At 42.7% G+C, this 25,207-nt stretch overlaps 5 protein-coding genes across 6 annotated transcripts in view; 3 read left to right on the top strand and 2 right to left on the bottom strand.

The window, feature by feature from the left end:
* Nucleotides 1-148: 148 nt before the first annotated feature.
* The window catches only part of LOC136423880 (NLR family CARD domain-containing protein 3-like), a 26,447-nt gene continuing 1,388 nt past the window's right edge, over nt 149-25,207 (top strand). The window contains exons 1-3 of one of the 2 annotated variants that reach the window (XM_066412265.1): nt 149-3,021; nt 3,469-3,581; nt 3,975-4,303. In XM_066412265.1, the coding sequence (XP_066268362.1) occupies nt 164-3,021; nt 3,469-3,538 (2,928 nt within the window). In that variant the 5' untranslated portion in view covers nt 149-163 and the 3' untranslated portion in view covers nt 3,539-3,581; nt 3,975-4,303. Of the gene's footprint in view, nt 3,022-3,468; nt 3,582-3,974; nt 4,304-25,207 lie in introns of those variants that run through there. The other variant, XM_066412271.1, reaches the window with a different exon arrangement.
* LOC136426970 (uncharacterized) lies at nt 3,548-8,142 on the top strand. Its single transcript, XM_066415692.1, has 2 exons — nt 3,548-3,562; nt 6,694-8,142. Exons 1-2 carry the CDS (start codon nt 3,548-3,550, stop codon nt 8,140-8,142), a joined length of 1,464 nt encoding a protein of 487 aa, XP_066271789.1.
* LOC136423946 (uncharacterized) lies at nt 8,960-13,299 on the bottom strand. The gene is made up of 5 exons (XM_066412350.1): nt 13,235-13,299; nt 12,689-12,997; nt 12,211-12,495; nt 11,282-11,704; nt 8,960-11,118 (listed from the first exon to the last, which is right to left on the bottom strand). The coding sequence occupies exons 2-5, from the start codon at nt 12,894-12,896 to the stop codon at nt 10,973-10,975; spliced, it is 1,062 nt and encodes a 353-aa protein (XP_066268447.1). The 5' UTR covers nt 12,897-12,997; nt 13,235-13,299; the 3' UTR covers nt 8,960-10,972.
* On the bottom strand, nt 12,962-17,571 carry LOC136426959 (FAS-associated death domain protein-like). Its single transcript, XM_066415681.1, has 6 exons — nt 17,523-17,571; nt 14,456-14,576; nt 14,089-14,148; nt 13,642-13,890; nt 13,350-13,360; nt 12,962-12,997 (listed from the first exon to the last, which is right to left on the bottom strand). The coding sequence occupies exons 2-6, from the start codon at nt 14,562-14,564 to the stop codon at nt 12,962-12,964; spliced, it is 465 nt and encodes a 154-aa protein (XP_066271778.1). The 5' UTR covers nt 14,565-14,576; nt 17,523-17,571.
* The window catches only part of LOC136423896 (NLR family CARD domain-containing protein 4-like), a 19,051-nt gene continuing 15,800 nt past the window's right edge, over nt 21,957-25,207 (top strand). The window contains exon 1 of the mRNA XM_066412283.1: nt 21,957-24,706. Coding sequence (XP_066268380.1) covers nt 22,074-24,706 — 2,633 coding nt within the window. The 5' untranslated portion in view covers nt 21,957-22,073. The remainder of the gene's footprint in view (nt 24,707-25,207) is intronic.

Genomic DNA, 25,207 nt, shown 5'->3' with positions numbered 1-25,207 from the left:
TGAAAACACACACAAAAAATATTGCTAAGTTACATATGAATGTACTAGTATTCAATTTTGCAGATCAAATGTCCAAAAGGCAACAACATCCGTGGATTTAAGTTGTCAGGCTTTTGCATCTGATATCTGATGGCGTTTTTGCACCTAACTTTGCTTGAGTTAGATGCTTACTAATGTTGAGCTAGAAATCCTAAACAGTGATCTTTCTATTCCAGATGTGTTCCAGAAGTCTGCGAAGAAGTACTATGAGTTGAAACTGACTCACTTCAAGCCTCTGATCTGGAATTACAACTTCACACTCGAACTCAGTGACATCTTCACCCAGTTAGTGTTGGTACCAACAAAGGAAAAACAGCTCAGAACATCTGAAACATCTAACAGGTTAGAATCCATGAGGGGAGAACAAAGGAAAGAACTGAAGTCTTTAGACGACTTGTTCAAGCCAGGTGTCACGGGACTGTCCACAGCACCAAGGTGCATTCTGATTGAGGGTGAAGCCGGAGGGGGGAAAACAACGTTTCTTTCCAAAGAAGCCCTAGATGCCGTCTCACAGAAAACAGAGCTGGGCAGACGGCACGACATCGTCCTGTTGATCCGACTCCGGGAGGTGAGAGAGGGGGAGACCATAGAGGAGATGGTGTGGGACCAGTGTGTTCCTGAAACAGTTGATATTGAAGCACAGGCCATCAGAGCAATCCTTAAGAGGAACAAATCCCATGTGCTCTTCCTCCTGGATGGGTATGATGAGCTGCGGCCTGAGGCCAGGGTAGCCGGGCAGGCCATTCCCAAACTGCTGTCTGGCAAGATGTACCCCAACAGCACGATTGTGATCACCTCCCGACCCTCAGCAGGAGTGCAGCAGTACACCCGACCAGACTGTAACATACACATCATGGGCTTCTCTAAAGAACATGTGGAGAAATACATCAGGCAGTATTTCACTGTTGTTGGGAAGCAAGAACTGACAAAAGCACTTGCCGTACAAGTTAAAGATAACAACCTTTTGAACACTTTAATCTCCACACCAATTTTCCTGATGTTTGTCTGTCTGCTGTGGGAGGAGAACCAAGAGATGGTGTCTACTGGAACAATGACGGGGCTGTACAACAACCTGCTGACATGTCTGGTTAGAAAGTACTGCAAGCGGGAAGGAGTGGACATGCCAACAGAAGGGCTGCCTACAGAGGTTGCTGAGTCATTACTGCAGCTCGGCAAGCTTGTGCTAGAGGCACTGCTGAGGAATGAGACCCTGCTTGACCTTACAGAAGTAAAGAGAGAGAACGTTGATTGGGAGTTGCTGTTAACACTTGGTGTGGTCTCATTGGAAGATTCGTCGTCAAAAATGCATCCTAGGAAACAGCTGAACTTCTCCCACAAGACCATGCAAGAGTTCCTGGCCGCACGATATGTTGCTCATGCTCTGTTGAACCAAGACATCGTAGAGCTGCTGCAGCTCACCTCCATAAGCAAGGCACTTGAACTCAGTAACCTGCTTCAGTTCACGTGTGGCTGTGACTCACGGGCAGCACAAGCTGTGATGGAGGAACTGAGCAAGATCAGCAGCAGAGAGTTCACGCACTTGCAACCAGAACATTTTGAACATTCAAATGTGCCAATAGATCGAAACATGCGAAAGTCCTGCAAAACATATAAAAGGTTTGCATCCTTGTGCCTGACCATCCTCGGTGAGAGACAAGAACCAGAAGTGGTTCAGGGTATCAGTCAAGCCCTACCAATTGTCATGCTGTACAGCTCCGTTAACAGTAGAGAAGCCACAGCTCTTAAGTATTACATACAAAATCTTCATTCGGCAAACCTTCCAGACAGACTCATACTTAAGATCCGCGGAGGTACTGACAGCAGAGACACAGTTCAGTACCTACAGCAGTGTTTTATAACTTCACTCCCTGGACTTAAAGTGAACTTGACACTATCAGTTGACTCACCTGATGAGACAGCCAGGCTGGTTTTAGTTCTGAAGAATGTTCCTGGTCTGAGGGCACTGGATCTGTCATGCACACACCTAACACCATCATCACTCCAGCCACTTGTGCAGGGGTTCAGCCACATGTCTCTGTTAGAGGAGTTGGATCTTTCTGAGAACGATGACCTTGGTGATGCTGGGATGGAAGTCCTACAGGTTGGGCTGTTCAAAGTTCCACACCTGGCTGTACTCCGTATTAGGTACGTAGGCATGACAGCTGTGGGCATGTCATACCTGGCTTCCTGTATGCACCACCTAGTGGGACTGAAAGAACTGGATATTAGTGATAATCCGATCGGTGACACTGGGCTGGAATCTCTCACCGCCATCCTCCCCATCTTCACTGCCATGCAGGTGTTGGTCCTGGCAGAGATCGGTATCAGCCCCACAGGCATGCGAACACTGGTCCCTGCACTGTGTCAGCTAACCAGACTCATCAAACTGGACATAAGTTATAATTATGCCATAGGAGACCTCGGGCTGGAATGCCTGGCTGCTATCCTCCACCACCTCAAAACCATGAAGGTGTTGGTTCTCTACAGTACAGGTATCAGTGACAGGGGAATATCATCCTTGATCAAAGCTCTGCCTCACCTGGTGGAATTACAGGTGTTGGATGTGAGCTACAATGACATAGGAGACTCAGGGATTGTCTCACTGGTGCAAACACTCTGCCAGCCCAGCAGTTTGGATATGGAACAAAACCCACCTGGTGACAAGAGTCTGACCACAGCCCCTCACTGTAACAACACACTACAGGAGCTGAACATCAGGTGGAATAGTGGAGTAACAGGAGCCGGACTGGGGAGGGTCGCACAGCTCATCAGCGCACTGCCAGCACTGACCGGGCTGAACATGTCTGGTGACGATGACACACCTGCACACCTGCCTGACACCGCTGCCATGGCTCTGGCCGAGGCTCTACCCAGACTCCCTGCCCTGGAGCAGCTGGACCTGCAGTACATCTCCATGGAGCCTGCAGGGTTCCAGGCTGTGGTGCAGGCTGCTGAGGAACACCCAACACTGGAGGAGCTGTGGTGAGTAGTGTTGGTTTAAAATCCTTGGTATACTGTTCCTAGTAGGTTATCTAAGGGACTCTAATAATTCAAAACATTTTATTGGTATAAGTATGAAATGTTTTGAATTGACTTTTGCAAAGACTATCTGCACTATATGCATACTACATCAAGTATATTAGATTTTGTTAATATAATAAGTCATCCAGATGTTTCAAGTGTCCACCTGACACTTTTCATCAGTGTAATTCTGTTACCCAGTGGTATAGATTGAATTACAGTTCTATCCTACTACAAGATACATTGTTTTTGTATGTTTGTACTAATATTTAATCATCCAATGACCTATATGGAATTTTTTATTCGCAACAATAGTTTTACTTCCATGCTTTTTAGTGAAAACTATGATAATGTCTGTGGTTTGATTAAGTTACTAAGCATTTTTGTTTTTCCTTTCTCCATACACAGGTACACTATTCGTGGAGTTCCTGAGGGAGCGGACACCACAGCCAGCTGCCTGCTGCTGGCCCGCCTCTGAGTCCCCAACATGGCGACCTGTTCTGTACATTGTCTCAGCTGAGGTCAGCATACTGTATTTGTCAGCTTATAGTAATGCCAGACATTGATATAAAAGTGATTTTGTTTCCATTTAGTAAGAGCTGTCCGAATACTTATTGTATGAATCTTACAGCCCCAGTGCAACAGTTCTGAAAGCTCTGTAGGAATAAACAAAGCTGATTATATGTGGTGACAGGTGTTTTTCTTGTAGCTGCTTACATAAATGATAGTGAAAGCTGCCAAAATACATCATTTTGTCTAACATAAAACTTTTATTGTATCAATAATACAGTTCCAGTGCAACAGTTTTGATTATATGTGGCTGGTTTAAGCTGAATATATGTGATTGAAGGTGTGCTAACAGGTGTGTTTTACAGGTGTGCTAACAGGTGTACTAACAGGTGTTTTGGTTACAGGTGTGGCTGTCCTGACAGGTTGGAAGCCTGGCCGTCTCTAAAAAAAACATTACAATCGACAATCTTTCACCCCAACATCTGCCTGGATACCTCTTGCGATTTCCTATCACAATTTTTTTTACTCAACTGATCATATACATATCTGGACACCAGACCACAAAATATGATAACAAAGGGATACATGTTTAGTACTAGTAATGCCTGAAATCTTCCTACTGATAAAATAACAATATATGAGAAAATATTGTAATTAGTGTTTTTTAATGTGATAGCATCTTTTGCATGTTCGATTTGTACCTATATCATCACTTCTTTTGACATTCATTAAGTCATTTATTCATTGACCAATTCATGCATAATAATTATATATGTGAGTTGTAATTTTCAGATGTTATTTGTACATGTACAATATTTTCTATGTTGTAGTGGACCATATTAATGTTGCTGCACTTTATGTAGTGTCAATAAAGCTAACATCTATTCTATGTTCATTCATTCCATTCAGTCTTTCACTTCATCTATTCACTGATTCCTTCTTTCATTTACTCCTCCAATGTTCATTTGATCATGCATTATGCAAAAAACAACTGTAAGCAGCAAGCAATGTAACAAGCTTAAGATATCGTTTATTGATGAATCAATAATAATCAATTCATAACCATTGAAACCTCTCAACGAGTTATAACTTGTTATTGCCCACAAAAAAAAGTTTCTCTTATATTTTGAATTAATGGTCCTAACATTGTAAAATCTCTACTGATTATAACTGTTGATACCCAGCTCCAAGTGTGGATTCACAAGGTCCTTTCAATGCAGTTCTATGGTCCTCAGGCACTATTTGTAAAAAGTACTTTATTACTAGTAAAAATGCCAACAGTTTTAGCAACATCGGATGCCCTGGTCACTTTTGTTATAAATTACAACTTTTCATCAACCATGCCCCTGAGTCTGAGGGTTTCCACATAATAGAAACAAGTATACAGGTTTGTTAGTGTACCCCTATGTTGTTTGACCACCGGTTGTTGGGACCTGGGGAATACTTGTCCCAGATTTGAAACCAACAGATGTGAGCCACCACAACATGCCTAGAATGTAGATTTTCTTCATTACTTATCCAAATTCAGTCCCGAAATAATTTCCATAATTTGCACTTCATTGTGTACATCTCCGTCCAAGCTAACTGCGTATTAGATAACATGAAAATCTGTCATTCCTTTCTACGGTTATTCTCCTTAGAAGATTTTGACAAATACGCCATTGCAGTTCCAGTGACACATACCAGCGGGCACAAAATCGACCTTGACCTTTCTCCTCCCAAGACCTACCCACATACCAAATATCATTACAATCCATCTACACGTTCTTCAGTTTTGCTGACTTTAAGCATCCGGTGACACAAACATACACACACGCAAACACACTCAAAACAATATCCCCATGAATTTTTTTTTCATAATAATGTTTTGTTATCCAGTAAGTCTATATATGTATAGGTACTGTTTTACGTCTTTTAGGAGTTATATGTGTTGTGAAATATGACAACTAGCACAGAGGCTTCTTCCCTCATCATTTGGACCATCGGTCTAGCTTTCTATATGTGCATGTAGCTTTGCCAGGACCACACGGCACTATGTTACAGTCGTCGTTGATCGGACAAGGCCATTATTGATGACTTATTAACACACACTCGGATATTCTAAGACAAGATGTTATCGTTGCATATCAGGTTATGTGTACACTGACGGGAATGACGAGTATACTAAGTGACAGCAATGTATTGGCAGCCAACATAATGAATCATTAATGATACATGTTTATTACAAAGGAAGCCATAGAATCAAATCATATCATCTTTATTCCACATGTACACCAACAAAACACAAAAATCTGTTTCATGATTGATCTCCAAGAAAGTCATGGGACATTAAAGGATTGTGATTTTTTTGGAGCCCTGACATACTGCGTTTCCGAGGAACGAAGCATTCAGAAACCGCTTCAGTATCTATGTTTCTCCCCAAATCTGCTTGGAGATTGATGTTACTTTTGATGCAAAAATCCAACATCAACATTACTGCAAATTTCAGGCACAAGTCAGTTTATGAACGCACGTAGACAAAATCTCATACAAACATTTGAAAACACCCTAATGCGTATATAATTATATACATTGTATGTGTAGAAGTCCTATATATCCGTTGGCAGAATTCTATGTTTACAATTTGTAATCATATCTGGACATGACTTACATTACACATTTACGTAAACCTCCATAATGTAGTAAATTCCCATCATCACGACCAAAAAGTTTTAGCATTGTCCCATTAATGATGCATCATTAATGGGACAATGCTAAAACTTTGCCCTTATTTTCATAACTGCGAAAAGACATAATTAATACATTATTAATATCCACAAGTTGATACTTGTGTAGTAGAGTTAGAGTTACTAATCAAACAAACGAAGAAACAAGCACACAAACACTGAAAATATATCATTTCAAATCACTGTCCCCATCCCTTCTGTCCGTCATTAGTACACACTTAGTTTAAAACTGACAATAATACAAGTATGAAAGGTTTACTCTATCTATTGCTTAGCAAGGATAACCTGGAGTCTAGCCTTGCTAGCAAAGGTCCGCTCACAACGGTAGCAAATCTAATAAGGCTGGACTCCAGGCTATCACTACTAAGCAGTGTATACTAAGTAAACCTTTAACCAGAAACTCAACAAACTCGGGAAGATTTCGCCAACCGCCAAACTGGTCACCCTGGACGTGTCATCCCTCTACACTAACATCCCAACAGAAGAAGGTATACAAGCGTCTCGCGAAGCGCTCCAAAAGAACCCTTCAGACGTTCCCACCGAAGCCATCTGCGACCTACTGGACAGGATCCTGAACCTCAACAACTTCGAGTTCAACGGAGGACACTACATCCAAGTCCAAGGAACGGCTATGGGAACGAGAGTGGCGCCTTCATACGCAAACATCTTCATGGGAAAATTCGAGGAACAACACGTCTACAAGAGGAACCTCAAACCACTAGTCTGGTGGAGGTACATAGACGATGTTTTCGCCATCTGGACACACTCGGAAGAAGACTTCAAGTCATTCATAAAAGACCTCAACACAGCACATCCAACCATCAAGTTCACGGTAGAAACCTCCACTACATCTATCAACTTCCTGGACGTCACCATCAGCGTTTCGGAGGGAGCTTTCACCACGGATCTCTACACAAAACCCACAGATAAGCACCAATATCTTCTAAGGAACTCTTCCCACCCCACCCACTGCAAACGGGGTATACCTTTTGGACAATTCTTACGCGTTCGTAGAATCTGCTCAGACGAACCCAAATACAGGGAACGAGCACAGCAGCTAAAAGAACATTTCCAGAATCGAGGCTATGAAGACGCCCTCCTGGATCAAGCTGCACAACGCGCCCAAGACCGCCCAAGAGAGGAACTCCTAGGAGCCAAGAAGAAAAAGGTTGCCTCGCAAGACAGACCAGTCCTAGTCACCACCTACAACCCACATCTACCACCCATCAACAACATTCTCAGAAAGTACTGGAACATTCTACAACTATCACCCAGAACACGAGAACTCTTCCAAGATCCACCACTCATCGCCTACCGCCGCAACAAAAATCTGAGGGATACACTGGTGAGGGCCCAGATCCCGAGGGAGAACAAGAATTTCATCACGAAAAACATCCCTCCGGGATCATACCCGTGCGGAAGAAAGTGCCTCACCTGCACATACGTCAGGAAGAGCAAGGATTTCCAAAGCCATCGCACTTCGAGACGCTACACCATCAGGGCCCACATCACATGCCGCACCAGGAATATCATATACATGATACAGTGCAAGAAATGCGGCATACAATACGTCGGCGAAACAGGACAAACATTGGCCAACAGGATGAACGGGCACCGATCTTCCATCAAGACGGACAAGGATACACCCATCGCAGCCCACTTCAACCAACCGAGCCACACCGTCGCGGACATGGAGGTCGTCGGACTCGAGAAGCTGGCATACGGCAGGACCGAAGACCTCACACGACAACGACGACTCAGCAGAGAATCCTACTGGATACATCAGCTCCGAACACTTCACCCAGAAGGACTCAACCTGGAATCACTGGAAATAACCAGGGTATGAGGGGACAAGAAGTATAGTTCTCGTCGTAACCGGCGCTAACACTTTGACTTGTAGTTGATTTACGCTTCGCATTTGCTGGTTACTAGTATCCTTTGGATCCGAGCACTAACTTAGAAAGTTCGGTAGTCTGTTACATTCATGCTTTGTTTGTAATTTGATTGTATTTTGTACTTGATTCTCTGTATTTAAGCCACCTAGCGGCAGACTTCCTGTTCAGGTATTTAGCTTCACTCTGCTTGTACGGACCACTCTCCTTGACTTTGTAAACACGCATACCATTGTAAACGTCCACCATGACGTCATAATTGTAATGTGCCTCCTCCACCAATGTATAGTAAGACCCTCATGACATGTACAATTGTTCTAGAACAATAGATGAAGTCATATCATAGGTCAACTGAGGTCAGGGCTAAACGACCTGGAGGGCACCCAGAGCAATGTAGCCTAGCTAGTGCATAGTGAACTAGACCTTCAGATCAGGGCAACCTAGCCTATATCCAGGGCAATATGAGACCCTTAACGCTGATTGGTCAATATCTTAAGCTCAAGTTAGAGCGCCCTGCACTAGGGAGGCACAGAAAAGGTATAAAAGGAGGAGTGGTCCGATCTCTGTCATTCTTGAAAAAGACAATAAAGTCGAAACCGGTCGAATACCAGTCTCCGCTGTCATTTTCCCAGAACTACCAATGATATCGTTGCATATCAGGTTATGTGTACACTGACGGGAATGACGAGTATACTAAGTGACAGCAATGTATTGGCAGCCAACATAATGAATCATTAATGATACATGTTTATTACAAAGGAAGCCATAGAATCAAATCATATCATCTTTATTCCACATGTACACCAACAAAACACAAAAATCTGTTTCATGATAGTATTGTCGTCGACTCATAATAACTGCAATCTAAATTGATACCAATCTGTACAAATGTTATCTCCAAGAAAGTCATGGGACATCAAAGGATTGTGATTTTTTTGGAGCCCTGACATACTGCGTTTCCGAGGAACGAAGCATTCAGAAACCGCTTCAGTATCTATGTTTCTCCCCAAATCTGCTTGGAGATTGATGTTACTTTTGATGCAAAAATCCAACATCAACATTACTGCAAATTTCAGGCACAAGTCAGTTTATGAACGCACGTAGACAAAATCTCATACAAACATTTGAAAACACCCTAATGCGTATATAATTATATACATTGTATGTGTAGAAGTCCTATATATCCGTTGGCAGAATTCTATGTTTACAATTTGTAATCATATCTGGACATGACTTACATTACACATTTACGTAAACCTCCATAATGTAGTAAATTCCCATCATCACGACCAAAAAGTTTTAGCATTGTCCCATTAATGATGCATCATTAATGGGACAATGCTAAAACTTTGCCCTTATTTTCATAACTGCGAAAAGACATAATTAATACATTATTAATATCCACAAGTTGATACTTGTGTAGTAGAGTTAGAGTTACTAATCAAACAAACGAAGAAACAAGCACACAAACACTGAAAATATATCATTTCAAATCACTGTCCCCATCCCTTCTGTCCGTCATTAGTACACACTTAGTTTAAAACTGACAATAATACAAGTATGAAAGGTTTACTCTATCTATTGCTTAGCAAGGATAACCTGGAGTCTAGCCTTGCTAGCAAAGGTCCGCTCACAACGGTAGCAAATCTAACAAGGCTGGACTCCAGGCTATCACTACTAAGCAGTGTATACTAAGTAAACCTTTAATACTTTCGAATTTTTTTAGCATGGTGGCTTTGATATCTAACTTGTCTTTGACACACTCTCGTGCACTCTCTTGTGTCCGGGCGTAATTTGTGCACTGGCAAGCATTTTCCTAAACCTTCTACAATGCTATTTTTCATGACTTACTTCGGATAGGTTGGACATATTGACTTGTGTTGTGCTTTTGGTTAGCTGGGTTTCCCAGGATGAGTTTTGTAGTTTTCTTATTTCTGTCAACCCAGCCACCTTCACATTTTGTTGCCACACTTGTTTTTTGCTTCAGAATCGTCTCCTGGAAACCGACTAATGGCATAACACACCAGGTTTGTACTGAACAGTGCAGACTGCATATACGGTCGGATTTATTTGATCCACTCACATCGAGAAGGCCCCTATTCCTTTCGACAAGTGCGGTGGGTTCTTTGACGTGATAGAGGTGTGGCTGTCCTCAAACACGAGACCTCCATTTAACGTGATACTCGAAGGACGTCTCTAACCGAAGCTAGGTACTCATTTTCACCTCAGTGAAGTGAGTAAATTCGTGTTGAGTGCCTTTCCTAAGGGCACAACGTCAGCGGGACAAGCCCGGGGACTCCGATTCGAACCTCCCTCAGTCGCTATATATAGACTTGAGGGTGTACAGAAAATAATCGGGGGTGGGGGTGCCCCTTCAACCTCTGTCTTTGTACACTTGTGTACTTCACTAATGAAGGTATTTTTACCAATAAACCAATATGTAAGCGGAACAGTGCCAATAGTCCAGCCTGTTGTCGTTTCAGTGCAAATATCGTCTCCCAATAGTCGACATACCGCCGTGTGCTTCACTCAACTAATTTTGCTCCTCTACACGCTCCTTAATTGATGATAATAAGCACTTAAATTCCACAATTCGTTGTCTGATATAGTAGTAAACATTCCATTACTAACTTCGAGTACTTCTATTTGGGAATTTTTATGTCGTTAAAAACATCTCCTAAATTGACTATATATCATTGGAATCGTTCATTCATTGGTTTACTCAGACCCTATCCGCTCATTCGCCTTTAGTTTTCATTTGTCTGTTTTGTTGGCAAAGTGGCCCTACGGGAGAAGTGGTGCATGACATACTTTATGCTTGTGTCCGACTTTTTTCCACTGTACATGTTTCTGCAGGCCATTCCTTCTTCTCTTGGCGGTAGGGCGCTTTTCCGAATGGAGTTCACGAAGTACACCAGCACAAGGGAGATCTGTATGCATCAATAGATCGAAAATGAACAGGCAATCTTAGAAAAAAAAAGAATTCTCTTGCTGTCATTGAGAGGAAAACATAATCAGCACACCATCAACCGGTTGATACAGCGGCAACGATAACTACATGTTCTCCACACAATGTGAAAAACAAATTCTGACCTGTGATCCTTGCATCGATCTCTTTCATCCGTGCGTACACGTCTTTGGTTGGAGTTTTCAATGCTCTGTAGCCATCGATGCTTGGGCATGTGAACAGGAGATGTCTGCAACAGGAGCGGACGTCTTTCGGGTCTACGGTGACTTCAAGCTCGACCTTACTTGCGCCACAAGCACGAAGAACGTCCTCTGTCACAAGCAGCTTCTGGAAATATTGACGCACTTCTACACGGCGATACATGTTCCATAGTTCTCGTAAACCTGCAATGTCATAGCAACTGTATACGTAGACGATGCTTCCTTCCTCCACTGCCTTCCCTTTTAACCCCTGACGGTCAAAAGCTTCCCCCCAGACAGCGTTTTGGGCAGCCTCTCTGTTCCGGTCAGCGTCCCTCACATTCACTCGTATGCGAAGTTCAGGATCGACTGCAAAAGAATGAGGTAACTGTGTAACTACCATAATGAAATTGTGAATTAAGTTAGATGATTTTTTTTTAATCTGGCCGGGGTCCAAAATGGTAATAGCGTGATGACGACATGTACATGTGACCCAAATAATTGGTCACCTTGGTGACTTAATTGGACTTAAATGCACACTGCTTTTAACATTAGCTGTGCCAAAGTGGATGTAAATAATATCTTAACAGCTGTTTGTGAGGCATTCAATTTCAAACTACATCGGCGGAAAAAGTGTTCTCTTTTGCAAGTTTATCTTTGAATATCACAGTAGAAATATATCTCCGACGGCTTATCGCATGAATACAAATTCCTGTAAGGTTTTCGGAACTGAGTAATTGTCCTACATGTACAACATCCGGCTATAAGATGTGATGAATGTGTAAAAGTGTTGTCTAATTTCGCCCGCAAAACCATGTGTCCATTAATCCATTTTGTAATTAGATAAATAAGCACACCGATAAAAAGTGACTTACCCATATCAGAGGGATCACCTCGATTGCCTTTCCGGTTAATTGCGGACACTCGGAATCGGTGGTCTTTGATGGGGTTGATTTGCTTTACTTTGCACTGCTGCTCTGATGCTTTGGGGCCCTTTATCCGTATCCACTCCTTCCATGGGCTACCGCAGGACTTCTCGACAATGTAGGAAGATATGGGAGAACCACCATTGTCTTCCGGTTTGAGCCACTCCAGTGACACAGTGCCCTCTTCACTGTTAACATCCGTCACGCGTAGGTTACGAGGTTTTCCGGGATTTCCTGTCAATGAGTACAAAACATGTTTATGAACTTTTATCTGAAGCGAGAACATCAGAAGCAACACCTCAGTAATCACAGTTGAAATATCTGATCATGGTGAATATGAATATGAATAAGCAATAAAATGACAGACTGCGCTACAAAAAGTAATCAAAAGTTCAAACTCACAAGAAATCATGTCTGCAAACTATACCTTGTATCTTGGCGATTCCCCAAGCTGAGTACGCCGGATCGCTGAATACACGACCGCGGTTCACACTTCTCACACGGAAATAGTACTGCTTGTTCTTTGTTAGACCTCCGACTTCGAACTCTGCTGTATCGGTAGACAGGCAGTCCTGTTCGTGCGCTTTTTTCCAGACACCACTTCCGGCCTCAGAATACTCCACCATGTAGCCCATCAGGAGCCCATTTTCACAAGTGGCTGGTGGCGTCCACCGTATCTTTATCCAAGACTCAGTTGTTTTCACCACTTTGACCTCTTCAGGAGCATCGGGCTTACCTACACAACAAAAGAGTGCACATCCAAATATTACAACTTGGGGGCCTGCTCTTTTACCGGCTGGATCCATGGAGAACAGTTTCAATATCGTTCGTACCCCATTACTCACTCACTCACTCACTCTCTCCCATAGCTTAGTCAGCCGTCGGGGCAGCAAAGCGTTCAGTAATACCATTACAGAGAATTGAATTGATTAGCACAGTAGTTTTAATAAAACTGATATCATGAGAGACTTACCAGCGAATCTCAAATTGCCGTCATCACCTAGATTAGTGACAAAAAGATCGATCGTTAGCACTTATTATCTATTGGTTGAAAGTATCTATCCAACAGCCAAAAGTAAAGCTTGTACCTTTTTGTACTCTAGATATTACATTGAAATTATGAACATGGTTCATTTAGAATAGTCTACTCAATCTTCCAGTTCTCTCCCAATTTATTTATTATGGAGCGTCACTCATGACTAGTTCTTACTTTGTTCAACTATAAATCGACATTAATTCGCTACAGTTGCAAAATTTAGAATTCATGGCAAGTTTCTTTAATGTACTAAACAATGCTGTGGCCTACGCAAGAAACTACATGCTAATGACAAAATAAAATAAAAAATCTACGACACCTAAAGCTGCATATGGCTAGCTCACCTTCTATCTGTTCTGCGACGTCAACACTTTTACTTTCCCGAATAGCCCTGCATAGCGTCTCCAGAGTTGCGCCCCTGCCCTTGACACTGCGCCACTGCTCGAGTATTTCTCTGCAACACTTTGCGGGATCTCCCCTGTGCTTTTGTTCTATGCCCTCGATGTCGACATGCTCCAGGCCTAATTTGTGCCCCAGGTCATTCCATTTATGCCGCATCTTGTCCACAACAGTCTTAAACACTTTTCTTAGGTCTGCAATAAGATAACGAGTGAGCATCAGTGTCACCAGCTTCGTTTTTTCTGTAATCGCCGATATTGTTTAGTTTGTTTTTTTAAGCTTAATTCTTGGTATCACGTCACCATACAAATGATTCTAGATTCTACATTTAATTGGTATATCGAGACTAAAACAATTTGTAACTAAAACAATGCACCCGACTATGTACCTACCGTTAGTTTTTGGTCTTTTGCTGACGAAGGTTTGCTCCTCAGCTGACCTTGCCCGCTTACCTTGAATACGATGAAAAGAAATGTTATAGTTACATACATGATCCATCGCATACTGCTACGACTGGACGGTAAGATTTCCAAGCATCATGACCCGTCATTCTACTGGTGAACAAAATAGAATTGCTTATTACTAAACACTGCGATCGATTTTAAAGCAACTTAAGGTCTATTGATCTGATTTGCCCGCTTCTTTACAAAGTCAAGAATAAAAAAAAGTGAAGTGCGATAGATAACATCAAGACGAAAATACAAAATAAACTGTTTTTCTGATGACACAAACTACATAAGAAAGCAAAGTAGAAATTACCTTTCGTCTGTGTAGCAGCTCTTTCTGGGCTTTCTCTTGGCGATTGGCGCAGCCGTCTCTGGTCTCTCGAACGTAAGTCCATCTGTAAGTTTTGTCCAGGTCCAGCCATGTTCAATTCCTGCTGTCAAAAATGCAGACAATACTGTGAAATGAGAAAAGCGTTTCATTTCAAACACTTAATTTGCAAAGTTATCAACTTTAAGTCTGAGATTTCAACTCTAATCTACACTTACGTCTAACACGTTGGCTTTCCTAAGTCGCTTATTGTCAAGCATTGAGATATGTTTTTTAAAGTTTTGTTTTCCAATCTGCATGCACAGACAACAGATAAAGAAATGACTAACGTGACATGGATAGAGCATGTGCAAGAAAAAAGGCAAAACTCTGTTGACAGGCTTGTACTAATCCCTCCTCGGATAGCTAATTAAAAACTTATCTGAATGCAAAACATGATCAATTAACAGACTGATGTCAGTAATCAACGATGCAATGAGTGAATGAAGATTAACGAAAGAACTAGCCGAAGGTTTTATTGATAACTTGAAGAAGGCTAGGGTAGGAAGGGAATACATTCCTGAGATTACATGAGGCAGAAGTAGGGCCTTTCGTATGAAAAGGCAATGGTTATTCGATGCTTTGACGCATTTGTAGTGAACACCCCTTTGGTTGGGCCAGGGAAGTCCTGAAAGGGAAATTTATAGTTCCGAACTTGGGAGTGTTTGGCAATCATGAATTTGTTTGTGGCGTGACAGAAACAAAATCTGTTACCGACCATTTGACATAATGTGTCAGTAAAACTAGCCATTCACGACATCATAGAAGCTGCATAGTATTCGGGCGTGACAGCCAATATGGTTCGGTCAAGCGTAACGAAAACCAACAGACGCCATTGCTCACTGGAAATTCTGCTATTTGCCCCCCGACACAAGACTGAACCGAACAGTGTTTGCGCCGCGTTCCACCCTAATAGACCAGTGTCATGGACACCATAGTGCTTTATCAAAGCGGGTTTGGAGTTCTACTGGACTGTTTATGCACGTTTATAATTCAAAGGCATTGAAGTAGTCAATGTTATCTTTTGTGTTGGGCCCTGCATTCTAACCTGTGAGGGTTGTCTTAATTTCATCTATCTACATAAAGGAAGTAATATGAGAAGGTTAAAGTTGAATCAGAGGGGAAATCGAGCTGGCGTGGGAGTGTTGACTGTTGTAGGTGGAGAACTAGACCCTGTTTGAATTCAGTTGTCCCCAATCTAGTTCTTATCTAATCACCTTGTATGATAACTATAAATACATACTGCATTCATTTGCAGCATTGTCCACAATATTAGATTTCTAAAATCGCTGTTCATACCAATCTCATCTTGTCACTGTGACTAACATACATGTTCTTTGTCCCCTCTTCCTTCCGCACACCAGATCATAGCAGTTGTTTGCAGAGGGATACTTATCCTCTCTTATATTATTGATGAAATATTTGGTTCTCTAAAAATTCGACTTTTCATGATAATCTAAAAAGGATTAGATTATCATGAAACTAGAGTTAAACCATCGCTAATTAATGTTAACCTTTACGACTGATTATTAGGAATATCGATTATGCAAATAAGGCCCACATGTACATAAATTACATCAGATGATCATCTTCTCCATCCATATAAGACAAGTTGTCCAAATTTTTATTCTAAGACAGAAGGCTTTCATGGACCGTAAAATTTCCTCCTTAGTTATGCAAATCCTATCCTTTCATTTGCATAATTATTTTCTGGTTATGTCAACCACTCAAAATGACGGCCATTGCATGTCCAGAACACGAGATATCAAAATCGGAAGTTACACTGCAGTACCGCAGAAAGTGACTAGAAGGTCCATTATCGAACTTGACCTTCGTTGTCCCGACACCTATACATTTACACATACCAATCTATCATAAAGATCCATACACAACTTCTCGGCTTATGTCCATAAACAAACGGCAACGAAACATAACCTTCTTGCGTGAAGAATGAAAAGAAGCGGAGCCGTTCGTAAAACCATAATTTAAGCCACATACTGTATGTAAAACTAACAGCTCACGACATCAAAGATGTTCGGGCAAGACAGCTAAGATGGTTTGGCCAAGTGCAAATAACACCAACAGACGTTGTAGTTCAGAAAGCCTACTTCCAGGCCCATCTCGACAAGCCGAGATCACAAGAAAAGAAATCCCAAACAATGGACGGATTAGATAAAAGATGACACTGAACTCAAATGGGAAAATGGGTCCGTAGTGCCTCTCAATTCGTACTGAACAAGAAGAAGCAAGCAACCAGCGCCAGGCCTGAGTCAGAAGTCAGTCCCATTTATAAACCACTGGGTATTAAGTGCTCGTCGACATGAGATATGCTAACGCATTTCGCGGGGTGCTACCTGTATTTTGACATGTCAATTTTCCAAGTAAACGAAACTATTCTTTGGCCTTGCTATAGCTAAGCGCTCGCTGAAATTTAAGATTCTTAATGTGTGCTTCGTAGTTAACAGAATGTCAATCAGCGATCAACTTAACAGCACATTTTACACTAAATATGGGGATATTTGCCTCACAATGTAGTTCCAAACCTTCGATACCATGTCCAATCGTATAGATATTTACAGTTTGTCCTTAATTCCAAGTACAGTTCTGGTGGATATCTTTGATTTTACAACCCGGTTCAGATGACCCTCCCTGACCGTTAACTTTGCTTGTACTGTACCGTGTGTTCCACCTGTATAACCACAATAAAGACTTGCCAAAGAACATATCATGTGGATAATCATCATCATACATGCATCTGTCTCGATATACACGTGTCATTGGTATTCCCTATCTAATAAATGGCAAGTTTCCTAATTATGCTCGTATTGCGAGTTAATGTTAAAACGCCAGGCTAAGTGAAGTGCCTCTTTTATAGACACACGTAAGGCCTCAGTAGAAACATAAAGTTTCTGGTAAGACGCAAGGAAATTGTCAAATCTACAAATATGATTATGGATTTATGAATCTAATGATTATGAATGTACATAATGTCATGTAATCTCGAGTTACATACCTTAGATGATAGCAGCGAAACTGTGCACGGTTCTTGTTTTTCAGGCAACTTTTGTCGGAATTAGCAGAAGGGCTTTCCAGCATGACTTATATCTGCTTCGACTTTGAATATCGTTGGTTACGATGACAACAGAACTACTAACAACGATTAAAAGTCAGATCTTCGTGCATCCAAAGAGTACACTTGTTGTTGCAAGTCTAGTCCTAAATCCTGTAAGTTCTGCTATTTGCTCCCCGAGGCAAGATTAAATAGACCATCAGTGTTTGCGCGTACCATGATAACAGACCACTGTCATTGACACCACCATTCTTTGTTTGAGCGGTGTCTAGATTTCAAAAGAACTGTTTACTTACCTGTACACACACGATGTGTCTAATTCAAAGGCAGTAAGGTAGTCCAGGTAACCTTTTGTGTTCGGCCTGGCGTTTTGACGTGTAAAGTTGTCTTAATGTCACCTCATTTACAGCGTACAGACAGGAAGCAACATGAGAATGTTTAAATTGACTCAGAAGACAAATCAAGCCAGCGTGGGGGTTGTTGACTGTTGTAGGTGGAATTCTCGGATTCCCCTGCCAGTAGAATCATACCAAATGACGTGGCAGTTTCTAACTAGACCATGAAGTTGAATTCATTTTCCCCCGGAGATGAGTTCTTATTCAGTTGCAGCAAAGTCCATATTAGATTTTGAAAACCGCTGATCATACCAGTCTTAATTATTATCTCACCGTGACAGTAGATAGTACCACCAAGACATACATGTTCTTTGTCCCCCTCTCAATTCCGCACACCATATCATAGCAGTTCTTTGTAGAGTGCTACATATCCTCTCTAAAAGTATTTATTCAATATTAGGTTTTCTCCAAATTCGACTATTTATCGGCTACATGGTGTAATATATTTACCACGAATCAATCATAGACATACATCATCAACAAAGACCTGTATCAGCGGGGACCAAGACCTACATAACATATCATGAGTCATCCATAGACATACACATCGCATACCATGACTCACGATATAAGTTGTGTATGTCTGTGATGTTCAAAGAAGCCTAAGCCTTACCTCAGCTTTGGGAGTAGAAACTCATCGACATTTTGTGATTCTTCACTATCTTCAGTAACTCAGTAGGTCATAGTTGGGCAAGTAAAAAAAAAAGACTTCCTTTTTTCATGTTTTTTTCTTTCAACTTGGTGGCAAATGTCCATTTCAAGAAGATTAGGGTGATTCCCGGTGTGAGTGGAAGAAACGTTAGGTCTTACACAAAACTAGAAGTGTGTAACACCTCATATCAATTAATGGCGTTTTACCGGTTAAACCAAACGGACAGATGAAGACAGCAGGGAGCATGAAAGACCACACGATCCGTCACCTTCCACCTTTGAACTCTGGATCTACCTGGCTGGCGTACCGTTACCACAGGTAACAATAGGACCGTGCCAAAAACTTCTAGTGGTGATATCTACTCCTGCGTTTCGACTTTATAAGGAAATATACGGCATTTCGATCTATACAGCATGTATCTAATTGTAGCATTCACATCCTATTAAATGTGGGAGCATGAGCTCGGAAGTGGAAGGAATTTAGGTGAGAAGGAGGGAAGAAGATACAAAGACAATGCTGTCCCCTTTTTGAACTTCAAATAGAATGGTCCTCATAAACACTGTGACAAGAACGTACAGAAGGGTTGGGGATTTCCGCTAGTGTCGGCTGGTGTCGGTGCCAGCCGATACTAGAGTGTTGGCGTTAAAGTTGTCCAAATGGCGGACAATCCTCGCCAGGGTCTGTACCTGGAGATATCTCAGAACCTTGTAGATGAAGAACTAACAGATCTCCGCAACTATGTCAGCGGTGCGAAGATTTTACCAGCGGGATTCGTCCAAAAATCCAACGCTCACCAGATCTGTAACCAACTGGAGAAAGAACAGAAGTTAAAGCCGGGAGATCTCGCCCTTCTGGCGGACCTGTTGAGAAAAATCGGCAGACATGACTTCGCTGAGCAGGCAGAGAAGATCGCCGAGGGTGAAAGAAAAGGTACGTTACACAATTTAAGGGTCGTAGGACTATTAATATGAAACATTACAGATAACGGTATGGATAACGCTGTTATGCTATACGGAAACACAGTGGCCAGTTAATGAAGTAAGTAGATTCAACATTTCTGGAAACTTTAACTAGAACTAGAAACTACATTAGCTGTGCTGGACAGAAAGTTGGTGACGATGTCACAGTACGCCCCTCAATCTGAGAAAAAATCTGTAGCCATCTCGTCTTCAGGTACACTTTAAACATGAAACGGCTTGTTGGCAGTCAAAAGCTATATATATTGTATGATGTGACTTGTGTATTTGTCACATAATGTAGCCACATCGGACATAAAAAACACGGGGTGTACCGATGGTCACGGTTGGGTGTCCCAGTGTCAGGTTGAGCAAGTCATGTACGAAACGCTACGTTATATTTACGTTTCACGAAAGCGTTGGACCGATCGCGAGCTTCAGGCTGAAGGTTCATGTTCTAATAACCTAATAACGCACACGAGTACTCAGTTTGGGGCTGTGTTTGTGTGTCTTTATTCTGTGTCTTTATTCTGCTACCCTGTGATAAAATTTGTCTAATCCTACTAATGGCTGGGCACCATGTACATGTACGTCTGCCCGCCTTTATTTTGTATATAAAATGTTATGCTGATAATGAAAGTAAATTTGTATCACATACACATCGCACTAACAACACCTATAAGTCATATCCATGGATCCAAAGAGTACACCTGTTCTTGCAAGTCTAGTCTTGAAAGTCCTGCTATTTGCTCCGACGCAGGACTATGTTTTGGCGCATACGCAGATAATAGACCTCTGTCATGGACACCACTGGGCTTTGTTCAAGCGATATCTGGAGTTCAAAAGAACAGTTTGCTTACTGTTTACGCACCGAGTGTATAATCCAAAGGCAGCGAGGTCGTCCAGGTAACCCTTTGTGTTCGGCCTGACGCCTTGACGTGTGAAGGCTGACCAAATTTCATCTCATCTATATAAAGGCAGCGACGTGAGAAGGTCTCGGCTGGATCAGATATCAAATCGGGCTAGGGTCGGGGTAGCCTCCTTCGCAGACTTCCTATAACGGCGGCGTATATATTGGGGGTGGGGGCAAGGTTCTCTAATGCCGGCAAGGGAGTTGTGTAGCCGGGGGAGTTGTGTAGCCGAGGGATGACCGCCGTTTAAACTCCCTTGCCGGCATTAGAGAACCTTGCCCCCACCCCAAATCAGTATACGCCGCCGTTATAGGAAGTCTGTGAAGGAGGCTAGGGTCGTGGTGGAATGGAGTTACAAAACTGCGATGGGATTCCTCTATGCCTATTACGATTTGGATCCAAGTTTCCTTCAAGATTTATTATAGACCTTATCTACTGAACCTGTATAATAGCAGAGGAATACTCGCTCACAGATTTAGACAGCGTATGACCCTCAGTCCATACTGTAGACTGATGTATAGCAAAGATTAGCCCCTGTCAAATTTGAAAGTTTGCATTTATTGTACAGCAGTTGCAATTGCTGGAGTGTCAATTGCGGCTCATCTTAGGTTGGCAAGTGGCAAACCCGGAGTCCATGTTAAGATGCTTCGAACTTGAAACTTCAGTCAATTACAAACATCAGGAGATGTTGGAACAAAATTCTCAACTTAGTCATCATAAACCTTTATCCTAAGAACTATTATTATGGAATGTATTCATAAATGCTACTAGGAAATCAGTTGATACCATTGCTGATATTTGAATCCGTTCTTCTGAGACAGGTTCATCCCAACCGTCTACCAGCCAGCTGAGGAGGAAGGGGGAGGATGGAGAAGAGTTTCATGTGGAGAAGAAACCAGCTCCTTGTAGAGAGGAGGGTGAGATATTACATCCCACATGTGTGTAGTTCAATACAAATTTTGCATGACCCACATCTGAATATTGTAGCAGGCTAAAATTGCACAGTATCAAGTATTACATTTTGATTTCAACTGTTTCAAATAATTGTACACATAACCCGGTTTCGTCAACTTCCAAAAGCACCAGTTCCAGTTGAACAGAGACGTCTGTGACGTACATTTTAACTTTTGATTTAGAAAATCTACCGTAGCCTGACATTAGCCACAATAACTCCGGATCCATCCGGCAATGAAAACACACACAAAAAATATTGCTAAGTTACATATGAATGTACTAGTATTCAATGTTGCAGATCACATGTCCAAAGGGCAACAACATCCGTGGATTTAAGTTGCCAGGCTTTTGCATCTGATATCTGATGGCGTTTTTGCACCTAACTTTACTTGAGTTAGATGCTTACTACTGTTGAGCTAGAAATCATCAACAGTGATCTTTCTATTCCAGAAGTGTTCCAGAAGTCTGTGAAGAAGTATTATGAGTTAAAACTGACTCACTTTAAGCCTCTGATATGGAATGACAACTTCACACTTACCCTCAATGATATCTTCACCCAGTTAGAGTTGGTACCAAAACATGAAAAACATCTCAAAACATCTCAAAAATGTACCGGGTCAGAATCCATGAGGGGAGAACAAAAAAAAGAACTGAAGTCATTAGACGACTTGTTCAACCCAGATGTCACAGGCCTGTCCACAGCACCAAGGTGCATTCTTATTGAGGGTGAAGCTGGAGGGGGGAAGACAACGTTTCTGTCCAAAGAAGCTCTAGATGCCATCTCACAGAAAACAGAGCTGGGCAGACGGCACGACATCGTCCTGTTGATCCGACTCCGGGAGGTGAGAGAGGGGGAGACAATAGAGGAGATGGTGTGGGACCAGTGTGTTGATGAAGCAATTGAAGGTATTGATGTACAGTCCATCAGAACAATCCTACAGAGGAACAGGTCCCGTGTGCTCTTCCTCCTAGATGGGTATGATGAGCTGCGGCCTGAGGCCAGGGCAGCCGGGCAGGCCATTCCCAAACTGCTGTCTGGCAAGTTGTATTCCAACAGCACGATTGTGATCACCTCCCGACCCTCAGCGGGAGTGCAGCAGTACACCCGGCCAAACTGTCACATACACATAACAGGTTTCTCCAAAGAACATGTGCAGAAATACATGAGGCAGTATTTCACTGTTGTTGGGAAGCAAGAACTGACAAAAGCACTTGCTGTACAAGTCAAAGATAACAACCTTTTGAACACTTTAATATATACACCGATTTTCCTGATGTTTGTCTGTGTGCTGTGGGAGGAGGACCAAGACATGGTGTCTTCTGCAACAATGACGGGGCTGTACAACAATCTGCTGACATGCCTGGTTAGAAAGTACTGTAAGCGGGAAGGAGTGGACATGCCAACAGAAGGGCTGCCTACGGAGGTTGCTGAGTCATTACTGCAGCTTGGCAAGTTTGCGCTAGAGGCACTGCTGAGGAATGAGACCCTGCTTGACCTTACAGAAATAAAAAGGGAGAAGGTTAATTGGGAGTTGCTGTTAAAGCTTGGTGTGGTCTCCTTGGAGGTTTCTTCCTCAAAATCAGATCCTAGGAAACAGCTCAACTTTTCCCACAAGACCATGCAAGAGTTTCTGGCCGGACGATATGTTGCTCATGCTCTGTTGAACCAAGACTTTGTAGAGCTGCTGCAGCTCACCTCCATAAGCAAGGCGCTTGAACTCAGTAACCTGCTTCAGTTCACATGTGGCTGTGACTCACAGGCAGCACAAGCTGTGATGGAGGAACTGAGCAATCTTAGTGAGAGGGAGTTTTCACATTTACGACCAAATGACTTTCAGGAGTTTAAGTTCATGGAGCCCCACCTACCTGTAACGCCAGAGATTAAAAAATCAGTTGAAACTTACAAAAGGTTTCTTTTGCTCTGCCTGGATCTGAACGAAGGAAAAGAGCCGGACGTACTGCGGGCTGTCAGCAGAGCCCTGCCAGTCATCATCATGGACCTCTTCTGGGACAGGAAAAAACATGCTGCTCTGAAGTATTACATGGAAAACATCCTGTCATCAGAACTCCCTGAGAGAATGATACTAAACTCAAGTGCTCTTCAGTACCTGGAACAGATGTTCACCTCCCCCATTCCCGGCCTGCGGTTAGACCTGAGTCTGCACGATGTATCACTCAACTCACCTGATGAGACTGCCAGGCTGGTTTCAATATTAAAGAATGTTCGTGGTCTGAGGGCACTTAACCTGACAAGCACTGACCTAACACCATCATCATTCCAGCCACTTGTGCAGGGGTTCAGCCACATGTCTCTGTTAGAGGAGCTGTATCTTACTAAGAGCCGTCACCTTGGTGATGCTGGGATGGAAGTCCTTCGGGTTTGGCTGTCCAGTGTTCCACACCTGGCTGTGCTCCGTCTTAGTGGGGTCATGATGACAGCTGTGGACATGTCATCCCTGGCTCCCAACATGCGCCACCTAGTGGGACTGAGAGAACTGGATTTAAGTGACAATTATTATATCGGTGACACTGGGCTGGAGTCTCTTACTACTGTCCTCCCCATCTTCACTGCCATGCAGGTGTTGGTCCTGCATATGATCGGTATCAGCCGCGCAGGCATGTGCACACTGGTCCCTGCACTGTGTCAGCTAACCAGACTCATCAAACTGGACATTAGTGATAATGCCATAGGAGACCCCGGGCTTGAATGCCTGGCTGCTATCCTCCACCACCTCACAGCCATGAAGGTGTTGCTTCTCAGGGGGACACGTATCAGTGACAGGGGAATATCATCCCTGGTCAAAGCTCTGCCTCATCTGGTGCAATTACAGGTGTTGGATGTGAGACTCAATATCATAGGGGACTCAGGGATTGTCTCACTGGTGCAAACACTCTGCCAGCCCAGCAGTTTGGACATGGAACAAAACCCACCTGGTGACAAGAGTCTGACCACAGCCCCTCACTGTAACAACACACTACAGGTGCTGCGCATCGGGTACAATAGGGGGGTAACAGGAGTCGGACTGGGGAGGGTCACACAGGTCATCAGCGCACTGCCGGCACTGACCAGGCTGGACATGTCTGGTTACGAGCGCACACCCACACACCTGCCTGACACCGCTGCCATGGCTCTGGCCGAGGCTCTACCCAGACTCCCTGCCCTGGAGCGGCTGGACCTGCGGCACATCTCCATGGAGCCTGCAGGGTTCCAGGCTGTGGTGCAGGCTGCTGAGGAACACCCAACACTGGAGGGGCTGTGGTGAGTTACATTGGTTACCCTATGGAATACTGTAACCAAGGGTATCTTACAGGGACTCTCATAATTCAACACATGTTTATGGTATAAGTACAAAATGTTTTGAATTCACTTTTTCTACCATACAAGTCCAAGACAATTTTATATGCAGACGAAACACCCTTACACACATGTTCCAGTATTTTACTACAACAAGTATGTTAACGTTTGTGAATATTTGTCATCCAGGAAATTGAAGAATGAATTTGTAATTCAATCTATACCACTGGATAACAGTATGAATGTATCAGTAAAATGATGAAAAGTGTCAGGTTGACATATGAAACGTCTGATAAGTTCAGAATCATACTCTGATCTAGTGGTATAGATTGAATCACAGGTTTTATCACACTACAACAGGATACATTAATTTTGTATGTACCAATTTTTAACTGTCCAATATTTATATGGAATTGAATATTTATCAAAGAAGTTTTACCTTCATGCTCTATTGTGAAAACTATA

The sequence above is a fragment of the Branchiostoma lanceolatum genome, chromosome 1 (genome assembly GCF_035083965.1).
Source record: "Branchiostoma lanceolatum isolate klBraLanc5 chromosome 1, klBraLanc5.hap2, whole genome shotgun sequence".
NCBI classification, from domain to species: domain Eukaryota; kingdom Metazoa; phylum Chordata; class Leptocardii; order Amphioxiformes; family Branchiostomatidae; genus Branchiostoma; species Branchiostoma lanceolatum.
The sequence above is the reverse complement of the archived record's forward strand: the minus strand, read 5'-3'. Positions and strand labels throughout refer to the sequence as shown.